The 20,437-nt window shown below is 44.1% G+C and overlaps 3 protein-coding genes across 3 annotated transcripts; all 3 read left to right on the top strand.

Moving 5' to 3' along the window:
* Positions 1-4,757: 4,757 nt before the first annotated feature.
* Positions 4,758-5,828, top strand: mrps14 (mitochondrial ribosomal protein S14). The gene is made up of 3 exons (XM_088429872.1): positions 4,758-4,844; positions 5,140-5,304; positions 5,477-5,828. The coding sequence occupies exons 1-3, from the start codon at positions 4,776-4,778 to the stop codon at positions 5,657-5,659; spliced, it is 417 nt and encodes a 138-aa protein (XP_088285998.1). The 5' UTR covers positions 4,758-4,775; the 3' UTR covers positions 5,660-5,828.
* A 321-nt stretch (positions 5,829-6,149) lies between these two features.
* On the top strand, positions 6,150-9,391 carry cacybp (calcyclin binding protein). Its single transcript, XM_088430470.1, has 6 exons — positions 6,150-6,298; positions 7,035-7,248; positions 7,322-7,418; positions 7,665-7,764; positions 8,202-8,296; positions 8,395-9,391. Exons 1-6 carry the CDS (start codon positions 6,281-6,283, stop codon positions 8,558-8,560), a joined length of 690 nt encoding a protein of 229 aa, XP_088286596.1. The 5' UTR covers positions 6,150-6,280; the 3' UTR covers positions 8,561-9,391.
* Positions 9,392-10,410: 1,019 nt separating this feature from the next.
* Positions 10,411-19,975, top strand: plk3 (polo-like kinase 3 (Drosophila)). Its single transcript, XM_088429857.1, has 15 exons — positions 10,411-10,730; positions 12,233-12,340; positions 12,403-12,519; positions 12,605-12,734; positions 13,062-13,149; positions 13,569-13,664; positions 14,452-14,650; positions 14,854-14,980; positions 15,142-15,257; positions 15,743-15,857; positions 15,940-16,023; positions 16,117-16,279; positions 16,592-16,721; positions 16,807-16,917; positions 18,389-19,975. The coding sequence occupies exons 1-15, from the start codon at positions 10,521-10,523 to the stop codon at positions 18,581-18,583; spliced, it is 1,989 nt and encodes a 662-aa protein (XP_088285983.1). The 5' UTR covers positions 10,411-10,520; the 3' UTR covers positions 18,584-19,975.
* Positions 19,976-20,437: the final 462 nt, after the last annotated feature.

The raw sequence follows: 20,437 nt of genomic DNA, 5'->3' as shown, positions 1-20,437 counted from the left end.
CATCCTGTGCGGTTTATAGTGCGAAATCTAAGGTACTGTTTGTAGAGTCTACTTGAAATCCCATTGCTCTGATTGCACGTTTGCCTCCTCGCGTATCTGGAAGCAGTTTATTCACTGCGAAGCCGAATTGGCGTCCACGCTACTTGACGCAAAATGAGAAGCGACAGACGACTCCAAATAGCGCCGCCGCATGAAAAGAGACCTTTGAGAGCCTCCCGCCTGCTTTGTCTGCAGGTTATTCCGCTAACAAACATCACATCATTACATTATCAACTTATTTCCATCCTTTGGAACACGCGGGGGGGAGAAAAAAAGACTTTTCCGCATGTTTACATGGAAACGACATGATTACATTTAGTGCGGGAAACGATTTGACGTGTTTACATCTGCTGAATGCCTCAGAGGCGTTTTATTTTGAATCTTCTTAATATGGGTGAGACGTCGCAACGGAGGACGGAGACAAGATGGAGACCGAATTGCTGAATTGTTCCTTGAGTGTGCTCAGCTGCTCCATCAACAAACATGCAAGCTATCACCAGTATCTAATCAAGACACTCGGGCCAAACGTTAGTAAACAGGGGGACAATTATTATTATGATTCATATTAGTAGTAGTATATCCCTAGGGGATATTTGAACCCAACTCTGTTTTTATAACGTTTTTAGATGGATGGATGGATGGATGGATGGATGGATGGATGGATGGATGGATGGATGGATGGATGGATGGATGGGCGGGCAGAAAACATAACTTTTTTCAAGTCAAGAGTGGCATCACTCACATTTTCAACATCTGAGAAAAAAAAATGGGTAGCCGGCTTTTGACCTTAGCGTGATCGCTATCTGACAGAATGTCAGCATTGTGAAAGCGCATCTGGAATTCCACTTGCGCTTTCTTTTGGCTCGCCAAAGTTGTGTTCATAAAGCCTGAGCATTGCAGAGTCGGTGGTCCCTTTTGCAAAGTACAATCACAGATGGGACGCTTTCTTTGTGCCGCCTCTACTTACAAACGCCTCTTGTTACGAAATATTCAGCTTACGAAACGCTTGGGCGAAAGAAGTATCGTCTCTAGTAAGAGAGAAAATTCAAGATAGCAAAGGCCGCATTGTTGCCATATGACACCAGCGCTAGGATCACTGTAAATGTCAAATAAAGATGTACAAATCAAACGTCCTAAAAAGGCGTCCCTCTTTGCACTCGTCCCCAACACACCAGCGCCATCTCAAGGCAAACAAGTGAGCTGCACTCAAATTGTCACCCGCTACAAATCTTATGATTCATTAAATGAGTCTAGGAGGCTTTTTTTTAATTATTATTCTTCACAATATTTTTCATTATTATGCACTAATTAATTATAATATGGATTTGTAACTGTTTTTGATGCATTTTTGTAGTGTAATATTCATTGAGGGTTTTAGGAGCTGCTATTTTTCAATGAACTAAAAAGGGGGAAAAAAATAAGGCCCGTTCTCTTACCATTTCACGGCGCGCACGCTTGAATAAAACAGTATCGAATTCACAGAAACGCGGCGGCATCCCATAAATCTTAGGAGCGGACTTTTGCGCTTGTCTGGAAATGTTGCCCTTGGCAGAGCACAAGAGAAATCCACTTCAGTGGACCCGCAAGACTCCATGTAGAAACATGCAGACGGACCAAATTGGGAATCGACGCCAGCGTCATCAAACAGTCCCTGCAGTATTAAGAATACACCATTTTCCAGATACCAGCGTATAAAAATATATGACGCGTAAAAAATACTCATAAAATGACATCCGTCGTAAAGGATATCCCTGATATTGAAGTCGACCAGATTATAAAAACTGAAGAATAAAGTATAGTTGCTACCATGACATTCAAAAGCACGGAATTGGATTTGCTGATACCCTTTAAAGTTTGGCACGCCACCAGAGGTGCCGTAATGTACGCCGGGGGTACACGTACCTCCCTTTGAGAACCAACAACAAGCTGTTGAAAGGGAATTGGATTGCTTCATGTTCTAATTCATTTGTTCTTCATTTGAAAAAGAATCACACGTGAAGATGCTTGATGTTGAGCTTCAATGAAAACGGTACTGTTGCTAAAATTAAAATTTGCTGATATCTGTGAAACATGAAGTGCCGTAATGAACACTAAAAGGGTACGCGTTATCAATGGCTTATATGGATAGAGGAGCAGCGCTTTAGTCCGGGTAAAATTGAATTTTATTGCTTTATTTTTCCATTAATTTGTTTTCAATTTGAAAAAAAAAACACACACAAATTACTGTATGTGGCTTTATGACCTGCTTTAAAGAAAAACTTATTTTTCCTGTCAAGCATCTAAAAACAAAACAAAACATTAAATTCGATTTTCTGACTCCTGTTAAAATCTCACATCCCCATTGAAGCATCTTCACATATCCCCAGGGGTGCACGTACTCCCATTTGAGAAAGACTGCTCCGCATAAAAAATGTCCAGTTAAAATGGAATTTTATTGCCGCATGTTCCAATTAATTTCTTCTTTATTTGAAAACCATCAAAAACTGGCTTGTATTTTTCCCTGCAACGGCAAAAAAAAAGTATCAATGAGATTTTCTGCCTTCATGCCCACCCAGGGACAAACTGTACCCCCATTTGAGAACCACATTTGTGTCGAAAAATATTTTGAGTAGGTTAGTTTGCACATAGCATTGTCTTACTGTCCAGAGCCCCAAAATGTGTTAAAAATAAAATGAGGAAGTCAGCGATACTTTAAGTAGATCTCGCAATTGGATTAGTTGCATGTTTGTGCAGCAGTCCTAGAGAGGTCCCCCTTTGTCCCCCAAAGTCCAGATAATGGAGACATTCCTGAGGTGTGGAAAGCAGGCGGGTCAGTGGGCTCGCTCGTAATCAGCTGCGTCAGATGGACGTCCACGTGGCCGCCGCCGCTGACTCAGCGTCTGTGTGTGTGTGCGCGCGCGTGTGTGTGTGTGGATTCACCAGGCAGCTGCAGAACATTTGATACTGTGATAAAGACAACATAGCTAATATTTGAAGGTATTTTGAGGACGTTTCCATTTTCACGTGCGGCGAATTGAGCGGCCGAAGAAATTCGGCTGAGCCGCCTCATTTTTTTCTTACTCAGCCAGAAAGCCCCCTGTGGCTTGCTGACATTTTTTGGAGCTAATGTTAGCATTTAGCACTTTGTACTGTAGTGTGATTCGGTTACGCTAGAACAAATGTGTCTTGCTTGAAGGTGCAACTCAGTTTTGTTGGATGGACGGCTCACGTATTTTCGAAAGTACAATACAAACTTTTATATATCGTTTGAATTTATCGAACAACTGTGCAAAAAACTGCTCACTTTTAAGCCGATGCATGAGTAGAAGAAGAAAAAAATCAGCTTATTAAAAGCAAGCGAGTGTATACCGTATTTTTTGTATTTACCGTATTTTTACCTTATTTATAAGTTGGAGCGGCTTGATTATAAGGCGCACCTTCGATTAATGACCTGGTTTTCAAGTCACGGACATGTATTAAGACATGTGGAAACTATATTAAAAAACTGTGAAGAAAAAAAAAAAACCCTGCACATTTCTCCCCTAAGCGTTTGATGGAGTTGACGTCCGAATGGTTGGACTATGGCTGATTTATTTGAAAATAGCGTGGCGTGCTAATTTTTTTGGCTGTGCCGTGACATTCATGGGCGGCGCAGAACAATGCGTCATTTGAAGACTCGAAAATCGTTCAGCCCACAAGATCTTCAGGCGGGAAAAGCTATTTATTTGACCTTGTGGCTCCCGTTTGCATTTTGCTCTCAGCGGGAGCTGGACTACATGTCACAAAGGCTCCATAGAAACAGAAAGAAATCGTTCCATCTTTTTTTTCCCCCCTGTGTATTTATAACTTGGATTTATTCAGCCTTTATCAGATTGGACACACTTAAAGAAGCACGGCGCACATATGGTAAAGCGCTACGGTTCAACTTGGCTTCATGTGTACTTGCTAGCTTTACTTCTACCGTATTTCCGCACTATAAGGCGCACATTAAAGACAAAGCGCCTGTTCGTCCGCTGCGCCTTATACAGTGCACAAAACCGCCAGTTTTCATTTTTGAGGGACGAAAAAAGAAAAGAACTTCATCACCATGTAAATGCTTCGATTTTGACCTCTGCGTTGCATGGGCCGAACCCCAAATAACAAACTATTTCCGCTTCATGTATTGTCCGAGTCTAGAGCTATTTTATTTTGAAAACTGACCGGATTCGTTTCGGTCATTTGAGAGCCAAAACTTCACTCACAAATAAGTGAAATGAGTAAGAGGTCTTTGGGAAGGGGAAAAGGTGCCATGAAGAGACAGGGTGCCCCTGTGATATTATAAATGAATTTCAGCTGTTAGTCTTAGTAAAACTAAAATTCCACATATAGTTAACGTTTGAAAATATATCTTTTGAAATAGCCTGTGCATTTTGGGACGATGCTTTCAAACTCAAATGTGGCAAAAACACTGCTATTCCTAGTCTAAGGATGTTTTTGAAGGTGTTACTATGCTAAATTCCTACTGCCATAAATGTGCTGGGCTCATGTATAGCCGATCCAAAAAAGTATAGTCTACTTGGCGACATTTTTTTCTCCTAAACAGGGAGAAGTAATAGAAAACAGCACATATTTTACTAGATTTGTTACTGAAGAAGAAAAAAAAAGTAGACTGTTTCGTCCATCTTTAAAGCTGTTCATTCGCATTCCTCGTCAAAAGGGGGCGACGATGAGCTGTAGCCGGCTCGACTCAGCATCTGGCGCAGGCGATTCAATTCAACATGGCGGCTGTTGTTGCTGCCCGACTGGGCATCGGTGCCCTTTACAACAATTTCTGCGCTCCCAAGCAGGTATTATACTTACAACTATTGAGGTTAAAAGTAACATTTCGATTTTTTTCTTCGTTTGAATGTGCTGTTGTATTTTCTACACATGCGATAATAACTAGCGCTAAACGACTAGCTCACGCTTTCGGACGCAATTTTCAATAAAGCTATAATATTTCAAGAAAAAAATGCATTCGAAAGTCTTTAGACTTCTTTTTAGTATTGCATACCGTTAGAAAATGATGGTTCTTAGCAGAAACTCTGGAATTTGTGGCGAACATGTCGCGGCGTACTCAATGTTGATGTGGCCACTGCGCAGGCGCTGAGGATCTGCTGGGGAGCTGTGGAGCAAGCAAGAGGTTACTACGTCAACTGGAGGATGCTGAGAGATGTCAAAAGAAGACAGATGGCCTTTGATTACGCGGACGAGCGGCTGAGGATCAACGCACTGAGGAAGAATACCATCTTACCAAAAGATCTACAGGTATGCAATGGGACAAGGTTTAAAGGAAGAAAAAAAAAAGGAGAGGTCCCAAATAGCCGGTCTGTGGATCAATTGGTAAAAGACTGCACAGGCCAATAAGGATGTTTTGGAACTGATTAAGTTCATTCTTTTTAAAAGTGGACACTTCAAATGAATTTCAAATTTCTTGCAGGAGTTGGCCGATAAAGAAATCGCGGCGTTGCCGCGAGACTCGTGCCCGGTGAGGATACGGAACCGCTGCGTGATGACGTCCCGGCCGCGGGGCGTCAAGCGCAGGTGGCGCCTCAGCCGCATCGTCTTCCGTCACCTGGCCGACCACAATCAATTGTCGGGCGTGATCCGAGCCAGGTGGTGACCCCGGACCTCGGACGCCGAGACTCTCTCTGACCCTTTACTTGTCCTGCCAAAAAGTTTGTTTTTATTCTGAAATTCCTGCGGAAGAGAGCGCCCCAAACATACTGCACATGACGGCATATTTGGCGGGGAGCGAGATATTATTGTTAATAAACACATCTGTACATTCATGCTTGTGTTATATGAAGATTTTTTTGTGTTTTTTTTCATTTGTCTGCCATTTTGTCTAGAAGCGCTAAACGTTTTCGGTGTTAGCAAAAGCTACTTTAAATGAAATTGTGCTGGGGAAGTTTTAAAGTCGCGCTTACAACTTTTCTAATGCTTTATCTTTGGTCTTATTTTGTTGTCATTGTTTGAAACTACATTTGTAGTTGGTGCTCATCGTGTATTTTATTCAGTAAGTCATTGCGCTAACTGGCTGTAATGCCACGTTGATCCGTTTGATGGCAGCAGCGCAATGAGCTTGTCGTCGGGTGCCGCTGAATTCTGCATCGAAGAAGGCGACTAAGGAATGACGGAATGGACCCGGCCGGACGCACATGACTAGCGGACTTGCTACGCACAAGTTAGCGTCTGTAAACAAATCTCCCCTCAAAAAGAAACTCGAGCATCAAATCTTTAAATGGATCTAACAGAGCAGGTACGTACGTACGTTCCAAACTCACCCAGTCAAAGCATGCATAAGGGAGATACGCACGCTTTTAAGCATTTACTCAACCAGCGTGCCCCTTACGGTTATAACGAAAGTAATGCTACGTATGCTAACTAAATTACATTGTACGAGAATACCTACTTCGTTTCTATATTCTTGTGCGGAACACATTTGCATTTCTTGTATATTATTATTATTGTCCGTGCTGCTCTTTGTTTGCTCGTTGTGGGTTTCACTATCAATACAAGTGTTTGTGTGACTCTTCCCACTATAACGTTTTAATTACCTTCACGGGATATCTACAACATGTGTGAAGTAGTCCCCATAAAAAGAAAAAAACAACAACTTTTTGCCAACGGGTATTTGCGGAGTTTAGGACGACTTTTTACGTGTAGAACGTTCTAGAAGAAGCTAGAATGCGAAAGTGCATTCGAGCGATCGGCCTTCGAAGTTTGTATTTGTTTTGTATTTTCGTCATCGACGAGCAGATTCGACTCGGATATACGTACAAACATGTGTCAGGGCTAACTTTTAACAGTGGAATCAACTCAAATGTGTTCATCTATTAGGAACCCTGTTCACCTTAGTTTCAGAACAAGTGGATTGATTACTCGATAGGATTTCTATTCCAATTCTCCTCCATAGTGGTCAGTTCGGTTGAGGGTAGAAAAGAATCACGGACCAAGCAAAAGATGAAAATGTGGTCAAATGCGAATGGTCTCAGATGAACCAGTTGGAGGCGGACTTGCTGGAGCTGTCCTCTCTCCTGGAGAAGGCGGAGAGGAAGAGGGTGCAGGAGCTGCTCAAGCAAGAGCGGACCAAGGTGCAGAACGAGCTGGCCGCCAAACGTCAACAGAAAGAGCAACAGGCCCGCAGGCAGGCGGACGCGGCGGCGCCGTCCTCCAGGGGCGCCTACACGGTCAAGATCACCAATTACGGTAAGGCGCGTTCCTCGGGGCTCCCCTCGCTTTCCGTCTCCAAGCGCCCGACGCATGTTCCCATCCCGTGCAGCGTGGGACCAGTCGGAGAAGTTTGTGAAAATCTACCTGACCTTGAAAGACGTGCACAAGATTCCAGAGGACAAAGTGGAAGTCACTTTTTCTGAAAGGTCGGTGGCACGTACGTAACCGGGTCTCCTTCTCGTAGTCCTGCTGTCGCCGCGGCGACTTAAATTTGAGACGTAGTCTCCCACCAACCACGAGTGCTGGGTATTTTGTCTTCAAAGTGTATCGTGATATAGGGCGATACAGAAAAGGCGTCATGCGCTATGTATTACCAAAAAAAAGCAATAGGACGGCCCGTGTCATTATTTTGCCAATTAACCGATGTGGATGTTGTGACGCATTCGGTGCAGGTCGTTTTCCGTGCTGGTCAAGGAGCTGGACGGGAAGAATCACCAGATGACCGTTCTCAATCTCTTGTATCCCATTGATGAGCACAACAGCAGCACCAAGGTGACACTTGCTATTCCATTGCATTGCAATACCAAGTTTCAAAGATTAGATTTATGATTGAATACAATATTAAACTTTTTTTTTCATCAAATTGCAACCAAAACCTTCAAATATATTCTTATGTTGATTTAAAAACACTATCTGTGTTAATTTTCTTTTTTTTTTTTGCTACCCTGTTCCCATATGAATTGCTTCCAAATTGGAGCATATTTAGAATATCAAAATTCAGGGTGTTATAATTACAAAAAAATACATATATAACTGAAAGCAGGGGTACAAAATTGCGGAATTTACATATGTTTGTTGTTCCCCCAAAAATGAAAACTGACAGTTTATGCGCTGGAGAAAATTCAAAGCTTTTGCGGAAAACACAGTATATCACATAATGAATATTAAACCCGAAAAGCCTATTATATATGTTTTTTTTTAATCGTTAGATAAAAACCGACATGGTCGTGATCATGTGCAAGAAACAGGCGAGCAAGAAGTGGGACTGCCTCACCACAGTGGAAAAACAGTCCAAGGAGAAAGAGTAAGTCGCTGCCTGATGTGAAAAAAAAAACAAAAAAAAATGCTTTTGGGATGATTTGGAATGCAACTAACGTGGCGTCCGTCCGCCGCGGTGAGCAGCAAGCCCAAGGTGGACGACAACGCCGACCCCAGCGAGGGCCTCATGAGCATGTTGAAGAAGATCTACACGGAGGGCGACGACGAGATGAAGAGAACCATCAACAAGGCCTGGTCGGAATCGCAGGAAAAGAAGATTCGGGGAGAAGACTCCATGATGGATTTTTGAAGCGCTAAGAGTACTTCCGCCACCTGCTACAAATACGAAAGCTCTACGACCAGCACGGGTCGAAATGATGCGCTTGCCAGTCACTTCATGCAGATGTTTCGTTTTGTAGGAGGAAAAAAAATGAGCCCAGTCTTTTCAAAATGGCAACATTCTGGCTTCAAGAAAAACGACAGGAAGTCAAGGAAAAAAAAGTGCTCGTCGGGACGGCTACTTTTTGTAGAGGGGGGAAAAATATGGCTCGATTTAAATGTTTTTCCATCTTTTACAACTCTGCGTGATTTTTTTTTTCTACTCATTTGTGAATACGGATCTGCATATCTGATGCGTTAGTTTTGGCAAAGCAAGTTGACATGCGCATCATATTTTTTTTTCTTGATTTCTTGTGGTTTTTAAAGCCAGAAAATTACCATTTGAAATAACTTCATTTCTGTGTCCTGTCGGTGACCTTTTTTTTTCTATCAAATTAAACAATTGCATGAACTTCCTCAAAGTTTTTTCCCGTGTTTGTACATGTTTTGGACCAAAACCAGACATTGAGAAATGCATGATTGTATATGATACGCAACATCAAATTGGACCTGATATTAAAAATGTGACATGAGTGCTCGCCAATCTGGGCCTTTAGTTAGTTTCCATTTCAAAAGTAGATCATGTAAACTGAGAAGTTTAACAGCATCCAAAGGTCGCCTGCATTTTTTGTTTGTACACCAAACATTTCCGTTTAGTCTGGATGCATATTTCATGTTTCGCTGTTTATCTATTTGGAAGATTGTTCGAGCATACCGTTGCAGTTATTCGTACCGTTCTCACGAATACAATTCTAAAACACCATTTTGGCTTGTTTTTTTCTTTTTATCCTGTCTAATCACAAACAACTTCATCATCCCTACGTTGTTGTCAGCTTGCAGGGTGCACATTCTACCGGCAGGTGGTAGTGTTGAGTCAAGTTTCCCGACAATCATACGTTTTAAAAAGCAATGTCATCGATACAGCAGATAATTTTAATAAGAAACACAAATAATTCATACACGCAAAGCGATTCACGATAGTAAATGATTGCGCTTCTTTGCGCCGTGCGGCTTGCTTTTGTGCTTCGTAACCTCCAAAAGTATCGTAAATTGAGGCTAAATTAAAATCCGCCATGAAACCTTTGTCCGCCAGATGGCAGCAGTGATCTGATCAGCCTTCAACACGCATACACGTGGGCGGCGTTTGAGAGACCGTAGTGGAAATTTATGGAGGAAATAAACATTAAGATTGATAGATATAGAGGGCTATTACGGGAGATTTACTCTGCTTCTCAGTGCCACTCCCACTTGAAATTTCCTGTCATACTAATAAAGTCAAGAGAATTCATTACCTTGGTACTTGTATGCATTTTATAACCATGCTTTTTATGTTTGCAACTTTTTTTAAAAAATAAAAAAGCAAAATTGTTAACAATTATCAGATCCTCAATAAAAAAAATCTGACAAGGAGAATTGTTGTATATACATAAATGAGCTGGATACCAGCTACCAATAAAACAATAAGCGGCAAGAGAAAATGGATGGACAGAAAAATAAAATAGCTTTTTTTGAATGGCATGTTTTGGAAGGACGACAAGTAGCGACGAAAACCTACAATACAAAAATTTGTGGCCGTAATTAAAAATCCTAGCTTGAGTGACACCGCAAAAACCGAACCGCGAGGTGGCGAAGAAACACCGCTTCTTTCCATTCACTTTTTTTCCTTCCTTTTTTTGATTAGCATGTCTGGACTGTCTCCGCCTAACCCCGCCCCAACCCAGTGACGTCACTAAGATTATATATAACCACGTTGGGGCGATCGGTCCTGACAAACCAGATGGATTCAACGGACTGAAGCGGACGTTCCGCGACACGAGCACCACATTTTCACTCCCAACAAGGAATATAACGTGATCGTGTTTGTGTGAGTGTGTTGCGTGACGTCACCTTAAATGGATGTGGGCTGCTTGACGGCGGCGCCTCGCGTGTCGTGCCACGCCATGAATGCGGATTTAAGCAAGAAGGTCGCAGGCGAAGCCGCCGCTGCTCCGGGTTCCAAAGCCGGCCGCTCCAAATCAGAGTCCGGCAAAGCCGAGCTGGCGCAGGTGGTGACCGACTCCAGAACGGGACGCTCGTACAGCAAAGGGAAGCTTTTGGGAAAGGTACTTGGATAACAAACAAAAAATTGCATTTGACGTGTTCGTGTGTCGTTAGCATGTTTACCCGTGTGCAGAATTACGCGGCTGCTGCGGGTGTGATTAATCAGTCAAGCAAGGTGTGCAAAAAAAAAAAAAAGGTTTTTGCCGACACACGTCGGATGCAAAATTCGCTCGATTTTTTAAAAGCTGCAGCCAAACGTTTTTTTCTCTCCCCCCAACATGTTGCGCGTCATGGCTTGCCAAGTCATGCGTGTGCTGCGAGATGCCGCAGAGCCACATCACTTTCACGCTTAATGAAAATGCAGCAAACCGGCCTTCATCTTCTCCCTGCCTGACATCGTCCATCCCCCCCCCCCCCCCCCCCCAATCAGATGCATGCAAATGACGCTCCTGATGCAGCAGCCTGAAAAAAATCTCCCTACTTAAAAAAACAAAAATAGTGTAGATGCAATTTGACGTTGAAGCAGCCATGTCATCATCAAAGCTGAGGGTGACCAACAGAAGGTGACTCCTGCACCAATCCATGTTGAGTATGTATTAGGAAATGCCATAGGTCTAAGATCAAAATCGCAATCCTATTTGAGCATAGGTGTGGAACTCCAGTCCTGGAGGGTCGGTATCCTGCATGTTTTCCGTTTTTCTCTCCCCGGCGCGCCTCATTCAAACGAGGAGCTTATGAGCAAGCGCCGCAGGAGCTTGAAAACGATCCTAATTATTTGAATCAGTGGTGTTTGAGAGAGAGCTTTGGAAAACATGCAGGATACCAGCCCTCCAGGACTGGATTTCGACACCTGTGATTTAGGGTTATAAAACTACTCTATTAGTTGTTTTTGTTTTTGAACTGACATATCTTTGCTGCTATAAAACTTGCTTATTTAAACTAGAAACATTGCTGACCACCTGATCTGTTTGATGCTGAAAAAAAATATAAAATAAAAAAAAATGCATGTAAACGGATCTGGAACATCAACACATGAGCACCAATATCTTAAAAAAATTAAGTATAAGGTATAACATGGATTTTATTCATCTAAATCACAATCATGAATAAAAGTGACTAAAATTTCAGAAGTTTCTAAGTCCTGCACAGACTTGGACAATGAGCATGCCACACCACCACCTGGTGCCATGGATGCGCAATTACACTTTACACTGCAAAACTGCAGTAGTAATTATTTCTTCGATTCAAAATATTCGGCATTGTATATGCTCCCTGGATTAAAATAAAAAAATCTGAAGCCTCTTGCAGAGGCTGCAATATATAGCCTTGCTGAAATATATTAAATAAAAAAAGTGCTTCACAGCAGAAAGATTTTTGCCACAAAAGCTAGATGTGTGAAAATCTGCGCACATTTCACTTTTCCCCGTCTGACTTATGGTTTGGACACTTCATTATTGCCTCGGTAGAAAAGTGCTCAGTGGTCCGCAGTGCTGTCTTGAGTCATTGATGGGAATTTAGAGTTGAAATCAGAGCCGATCTAATCCCTTGCCTTGTCGGTCCCCAGGGCGGCTTCGCGCGATGCTACGAAATGACGGACCTGTCGAGCCACAAAATGTTCGCCGTCAAGGTGATTCCGCAGAGCAGGGTGTCCAAACCGCACCAGAGGGAGAAGGTACGGGCGCAGGTTTTTGAGCGAGGCGAACGAGACGGCTCACGGCGTCCTTTCCGCCACAGATCACCAACGAGATCGAGCTGCACAAAACCCTCTCGCACAAGCACGTGGTCAAGTTCTCGCACCATTTTGAGGACCGCGACAACATTTATATTTTTCTCGAGCTCTGCAGCCGCAAGGTGAGGAGGACTTGGCGTCTTTCTGAAGCTTACGGAGGTTGGCTCATTGCGCCCCCTTCTCCCTCTGTCTGCCCCCCCCCCGCAGTCGCTGGCGCACATTTGGAAGGCGAGACACACGCTGACGGAGCCCGAAGTGCGATATTACCTCAGGCAGATCATATCAGGCCTCAAGTACCTCCATAGCAGAGGCATCCTGCACAGAGATCTCAAACTAGGTAAGGGGGGGGCGGGCTGTTATGATGGGAATGTTGCAAACGTGCATGAAAGCATCCAAAGTATCTGCTGTGACTTTGACCGAGCGGGCTGCGGAATGCCGAGTTTGGGGGGGGTGGGGAGGTGGGGGGAGGCTTTCCCGGTCAAGATGGAACATCTGGTTTTCAAGGGGGTCCTCAATAATCACAAAACAAACACTGTAATTCCTCCAAATATAAGACCCACTTTTGTATGGGTGCATGGTCTAAACCAAGGGTTTCTACTAACCCTAACAATATTCCTACTAATATTGGCTTACAGTATGTTGAATTGCCTTTTGTCTTTTCCAGGCAACTTCTTTGTGAATGAGAACATGGAACTGCGACTGGGAGACTTTGGCCTGGCCGCCAAGCTGGAGACTGTTGAGCAGAGGAAAAAGTAGGGCCACAACCTCAGACTTCCTTTTCAGGACTGATTATTTCATACTCCACAAATGGCTTCGATGAATTTGGCTTTATTGTCTGAGGCAGCCATTTTTTTTTTTACCAGGGTTTCTGCAGGTATTCTAAATCGTACTGCTTTTTAAGGCCCAGATAGCACACCCGAGTGCTTGTTCACGATGTCGCGGTTCCAAATTGATGGCAAATCTTGGAGTTCAAGTTGTTCCGTTTACTACAAGCCATTGCACGCTTGGCATGTTTTTGTTGTGTAACGCGCGCAGTCATGCGACTTTTCTCGACGAGCCACCTAAACCTGTTTCCAAAAACTCTGTTCCGTTGCCGCGTCGACGCGGCACCCACATAGTTTTGCCGAAGGCGGTGCTCGGAATGTTTGAAACTTCCGTCTGTCCCTCTTAGGACCATCTGTGGAACCCCCAACTACTTGGCCCCCGAGGTGCTCAACAGGCAGGGTCACGGTACCGAGTCGGACGTTTGGTCCCTGGGATGCGTCATGTAAGTCTGGCCGGCGCGTCCGTGTCGCCCTTTGGGGCTTGGCGGCCTTGAAATCATTAGAGCGCGGCAAGGCGACGGCTGACGTCGTCCTGAGCGAGCCGGAACACGAACATTGCGAAATGAGGACGTAACGTGCTCGATCCACAGGTGTCAAAACTACAGCCTGAACTTCATATGTGGCAAAAAAAACGTCTAATGCTAGCTTGCTATATTGGAAACAAGCTTTACAACCCAAACTATACATATTGTATATTTATCCAAATCAAATGAACCCCTGAGGGAAATTTGGACCCAACTCAGGCTTTTTTGATGTTTTTGATGCATGATATCTGATTGTTTTGTTGCTGCTAGCGTACATACGGTTCATGTTCCTTCCCTTGCGTACCAGTGTCAGCGGAAATTCTCCGACAGTTGCACGTTAACATTTTTACAGATTTTGCGATTCAAGGCGCAATGTGGATGTTATTAACTGCTGAGGGAAATTTTGACCCAGCTCAGGCTTTTTCATATTTTCGATGGATATTAAAAGAAAAAAAAACATATTGCATGGATTGTCAAAACATGACAGCTTTCAATATGCCGTCCCAATCTATGCAATATTTTAGCCTCCCATTTTTTTTTCTTTCCTTTGATTTCACGCAACAAAAACGACTGAAAGCCCAATTTGGGTCCAAATTTCCACAAAGGGTTAAACACGTTCATTTGCTAAGGGTGTCTTTGGACCGTTGGGTCTGCATGTCTGGGCAGCCCTGGCGCGTTTCCTTACCTGGCTTTTCACCTGGTTCAGGTACACGCTAATGTGCGGCACTCCCCCCTTTGAGACGCTGGACCTGAAAGAGACGTACAAATGCATCAAGGAAGTGCGCTACAACTTGCCCTCGGGGCTCTCCCTCGCCGCTCAGAAACTCATCTCAAGCATCCTGCAGAAAAACCCCGGCGACAGACTCACCCTGGATCAAATTCTCAACCATGAATTCTTCACCAAAGTAATTCACGTTCAAGTTTGTTGCACCGTTGATGGCAGTAGACTCCCCCCCCCCCCCCCCCCCCCCCGGGCCGGAAGCGGATAAGTTACCATAATTCCCCCAATATAAAACTTGTCGTTTGCACTTACTGCGCCACGCCCCCCTGTAGCTGAAATGGCGGGCTGACGAGAGATTAAAATGTTGTTGATGGGCTCCCCCCGCAGGGTTTTACCCCGGACAAACTTCCCCCCAACAGCTGCGTCATGGTGCCCGAGCTGCACCCCCCAAGCCCGGCCAAGAAATTCTTCACCAAAGTGGCCAAGAGCCTCTTCGGCAAGAAAAGAGCAAAAGGTGAGCGCCACTAAATCGTCGCCCTCATTTGCATGCCAGTCGGGTAATTATACGCCGCTCGTCGTCTTCTTTCTCATGGGAACGCTCGCTTGATAAGCGCAAGTGTGCGGCGCTTTTTTTTCCAAGTTTTAATTTTGTGGGTGTGACTCATGCTGTTGCAGTGGAGAAGGCGCCTTGCGAGGAGAAGGAGGACAAAGATATTTCCAAGCTGGTGTCCGGCATCGTCAAGTGCTCCATCAACCGCCAGATCAGCTACAAAACCGTCGGCCCGAATGAGGTGCGGCTATTTTCTCCTCCCGCTTCAGGATTAATAGCGGATATTTTGGACGGTCTATTTTGATATACTTTTCTTAGAGCGATGCGTGTCCATTCCTGAATTTATCAGACAGTCTGCACATTCACATGGTCAATTTTACGTACACGACAGTGAATAATAGTGTGTGTGTTTTGTTTTTGTTTAATCTTCCTGGAAATTGCACGGCTAATGGTATCGCGCAGCCTTATAGATTTAAAATAGTAAAAGCAAACAATGTTTTGCAAAGGAGTCGCGGCAACATGATTTAGAAATGAGATGGTTCATGCTGCAATTAATTGGCTCTCAATTTGAAAGTGTTCCCGTCATGGCATTTCTTTTCCGCATTTGTGGGAAGACTTATTCTGGCCAGGTGCTGATTGATTAAACTTCATAACTACATTTGTAGCAGTATCTCTAGAACTACATTTACAGTGGCAATCCTCCTAATTTCGGCGCGCATTCGGCAGGTGCCCAGCGGTCAGCTGGTCAGCTCTGTTCCTCTGGAGCAGACGCCCGCTGAGGAGGAATCCAGGAAGTCCATCTCGCGCTCCTTCAAGGGCACCATGGCCAGCAGCTCCGAACGTAGGCGCACGTTATACGAATTATTCCACAACAGTCCACTTCTGATGCGCTGCTTTTAACGGACCGATTTTTGACCCGCCAGCATGCGAAGACGTGATCACTCCGTCCGTCGTGGCCGACTCGGCCATGAAGGTTCTCAATGGCTGTTTGGCCGTCATGCCCGCAGGTGAGCGTCCTCGTGTTTCGCGGGCGGAGCGGTTGCACCCTCTGCTCGTCTGAGCGCTTTAAAAGTCAAATTTCTGTCTTTTTCCAATTTCAGCAGCAAGAAACCCCCCGTGCCTGTCCAGGCCCCAGTCCTTCCTGTGGGTCACCAAATGGGTGGACTATTCCAACAAATACGGTTTTGGCTACCAGCTGTCAGACCAAAGCATCGGCGTGCTCTTCAATGAGGGAACGCACCTCAGCCTGTGTGACCAACGCAAGTGAGTGCAAAGCGTTTTTTAAGAGTCATTCCTTCCCAAAGATGTACGTTTACAATTTTCAGCAGTCAAGACATTCAGTTCCAGGTAATTAATGATAGTTTTTCCATATTTTAATATTAGTAATTGTAGTACCTAATTACCTCAAACAATTGATTGCTTTCGTACTAAATTGCCCAAAGTGATCAATTATTGCCAGAAAAAAAACATAAAAGTATGTATGTCTGTGGGATGGAATGACTCTCAAAAAATGGATTGAATGAGTTTAGAGTCAACAAATGCAATCATTTACGGTTTGACTTTATGCTCACGCAGAACGGTCCACTACTGCTTGACCAACAACAAGCACTTTAGCTTCTCTGCTAATTCGCTACCGGAGCAGCTTCGCAGCCAGAAACAGATTGTGGAGCTTATGGCCAACTACATGGAGCAAAATCTCATGGAGGTATGAGCAACCGGAGGGCGGGGGATAATAAAAGTGCATCTTTGCCACAGGTTAGTCACCTTTGACCCGTTTTGTTGACCGACAGGGCGGCGATATTCACTGTCACGAACAAGTCGCGGGTCCTCCACCTCTGCTGCTGCAGTGGGTCAAAACGGACCACGCCCTCGTCATGCTCTTCAACAACGGAACGCTTCAGGTTAGTATCCGTGGCAACGTTTCGAAACCAACTTAAAGTCAAACTGTCAAGTGGAAAATAATTGTAAGATTGGCTGACTTTGTTCGGCGTACAAAAATTGTCACCTTTTAATTCATTCGTCGCCAACCCAGTTGAAATGGTTTTTGACGTCTATTGTCATCAATGGCAGTGAATGAGTTATCGCAGAGGTTCCCAACCGGTCCGTGGATCAACTGATACCGGGTCGCACCCGAATTAATGATGTTTTGGAACTGATTTACTGTAGTTTATCCTTTAACGGTTCGCCGAGTCGTTCTTTGTTTAGCCTGATCTTTGTTTTTTGGCGCCGCCTCTGGCCGCTGTTGGTATTACATTTTGTAGTGAGGTAGGAAGGGTTGTCAGTGACACACATGTTGTTGTGTCTTTCTGTGAAATGTGGCCTACCGGTGCCCGTAAGTTGTACGGTCTTTGTAAGAATCTTGTCGTTTTTGATAACTTGCCCAAAATGAGGTTGTTTGTTTGTTGATCTGACAACTTGTCACTGTGGATAACATGCTAGCTAATGTTAGCTTGTTATATTGTGCTTCCATGTATGTATTGTTCATTTTTTTGCGGTATTTCACTTTGGTATGTGTTATGGAAGGTTTAGCATTGATAAGTATTCATTTGCATCTGATTGGCATTTTGTATCAAAGAATTGTATTTTTAATTGTTATGATTGATTTAATGTTATTTGCGTACATTAGTAAGATATACATGAGTTACTGGTATGTTTGATATTTAAGTTGAGAGACTGACAGCCTTTGTTGGTGAGCTGATATGTGATTTTTATATTGGCCGTCTCCCTCCCCCGGTCCGTGGTGATAAAAAGCTTGGGGACCCCTGAGTTATCGCCTCTACTTGTCACAGGTTGGATTCATTTGGTTTTCTGGGAAGGGGCCGTCCCGCCTCACGCAAATGTCAAGTACGCCTTTGGTTATGACGACGGGAATAAAATGAGCAGCTTCTCGGTGTTGCCAACTCTGTGGCTAAATTTAGCAACTCTTGAAGCTACTTACTTTGATTTTGAGTGTTATTGGAGACTTGCGGTGAACCGAGACGCCCTCCGCAGCAGGAGCCGTTTCAACCGTCGGCCTGCAAAGGGATTGAAATTTCTCACTCTGGGTTTGCGGGCACTCCGGAGACGCAATTATTTGCACGCGTGCTGTTTAGAAAGTCATATCTGCCTCACTTCTACATTCGCTATTCCTTGTTAGCGCGGTTTTATTCTGATAATAGCAGTGCAGGGTGGCAACTAACCATTATTTTTGGCAGATTAATAGTTTTTACATTGTTGTCTATTCTTATACACAATAACATAGAAAATACCAGAATCGCACCCTAAAATTAAGGGTGCGTCCTATATTTGGGGAATTACAGTGTGTATTTTATGAAAATGCAATTTGGGCAGGATGGTATCTTACCTTGCGCCGTTCCTCTTCTTTCCACCCAGGTGAACTTCTACACAGACCACACCAAGATCATCCTGTCCAAGTCGTCGGACTCGTACCTGCTGACCTACATCAGCCGCGAGCGCGTCTCTTGCACGTACCTCCTGAGCATGCTGAGCGAGCTGGGCTGCACGGCGGAGCTGCGGCACCGCCTCAGATACGTGCTGCATCTCCTGCAGCACCACGCCGACGCCTGACAAGACGGCAAAGTCGCAAAGGAAAGACTGCTTAACTGTGACGCCGGAGGCTCGACGAGCGTTTTTCGCAGCGCCGCAACGGACCTCTCGGCCCAGGTGGACTAGACCGACCCAGGCTGCTGATGATATGATATCCCTGCAGATTTGATCATATGACGCGTTGGCCTCCAAGGTTTGTGCCTGTCCAAAGTTTTTTGACGATGTCTAATGATTGGACACTCCATGATAGATGCCTAAAAACATACACACATATATATATATAAATATATATAAAACCCAAGCACCAATTCTACTTCCTGGTTGCATGGTGCCAATGGAGCCTGCCGCTTTGCGCCTCTTATTAGATGAAGTTAGAACAGAACGTGTGGTCCTCGTGGGTCATATGAGCAGAACACATGGTGGACCCATTTCTTTTTCTTCTCTCCGCCGCTGCCTGACTTTGTGGACACGGATGCGCTCTTTGGTTTTTGTTTGGTTTCCGTTAAAGAAAAAAATATGAGCCAGCAAGCGGTCACGCTATGATCTTTATTTACCTCACATGCACACTTGACATTCCTGGCCATATTTGGACTTCACTGACGTGATGCACGGAGGTCTTAAGGGGGCTATGGGAGGGACACCATCATGCACATTTTTGTTTTTGTTTTTTTTTAACATTCACTGGTTTTATTTGATTTTAATTCCAAAAGGCCTTTTTTTTTTTTTTTTCCTTGTGTGATTTTAGTAATGGGTTTTAAATCGACACACGTGCGCGCCCACATGTTCTGGTAAGACACAGCCAGTCCGGGAATTGAACGGAGGAGAGGAGACGAGGGAGGGAAGGAGGGAGGGGGTGAAAAGTGCCTTTCTGAGGGATGTCTGTATAGTGCAATAACAAGCCTCTTTTGTGAATGTCACGGTTTTGTGACGGCTTTGTCACGGTTTGGCGTGTGCTTTTTTTTTTTTTTTTGCGCACTAAGTTAAAAAAGCACGGCCAACGGCGCTACACTGTCACTACCTGGTATAAGCTTTTAAAATGAACCCGCTCTCATCGATGTATAATCCCCAGCAAGAAGAAAACGCTGTACTCGTCGTACTGTGACCCTCGTCAGTTTACATTTGCGTTCACGACCCAGGAGTTGTATCTTCAAAAGCTGTGACCCGGAATGCAAAGTGTCTCGTACAAGTGTCGTGTTTTCAGAGATGTTGCGGAAGCAAGTCTGCCAATTAAGAAACGTCTTTTATTTTCTAGGCACATGTCGTGTTAATTTATTTTTTATTTATGATTTTTTTTTTTTAATTTATTGTGTATATGTGGGGTCTTGACACAAGGAAATGTTCCAAATCTGCTCACACTTTTTGTATGTATTGTATGGGGGGGACATGGGACAGAAATAAAGTTTATTGAAAAGATTTTTGTGATCAGACATTCGTCCATCCATTTTCTGAAGGGGTGACCCTATGCAACTTTTTCACTTCAGATACAATAGTCCGATACCAATATTGATCTGAAATCATAAAGTGAAGCAACATGACAAAGTAGTAAAGCTGAGCAATGTAAAGCAGCGTTAAGACTGTAGTTTGACACCCGTGCCGTAAAAGGAGCAAACTATTTTTTGTTTCAAATTGAGAGCAGATTGATTGTAACATGAAGCATCCAATTGCTGAATCTTATTGGAGAAACTCCTTTGCAAAATGTTACTTGCCTTTATTCTGTTTTATACAGGTGCAATTTTGCGGCAGAAAAGCCTGAAATAAAACATTTGTTTTTGCGCAATCAGAGAGCAGAGGCAGCAGCACAAGTTGGAAGCATGAAAGGCGAACTCGAGAAAGTAGTCAGCACAGATCATGGGGTGGCGTGTGGGGGTAGTTACG

The sequence above is a fragment of the Hippichthys cyanospilos genome, chromosome 12 (assembly GCF_059441005.1).
Source record: "Hippichthys cyanospilos isolate Australia breed blue-spotted pipefish chromosome 12, RoL_Hcya_1.0, whole genome shotgun sequence".
Taxonomy (NCBI): domain Eukaryota; kingdom Metazoa; phylum Chordata; class Actinopteri; order Syngnathiformes; family Syngnathidae; genus Hippichthys; species Hippichthys cyanospilos.
Note: the sequence above shows the minus strand (reverse complement) of the source record. Positions and strands in the feature narration are given on the sequence as shown.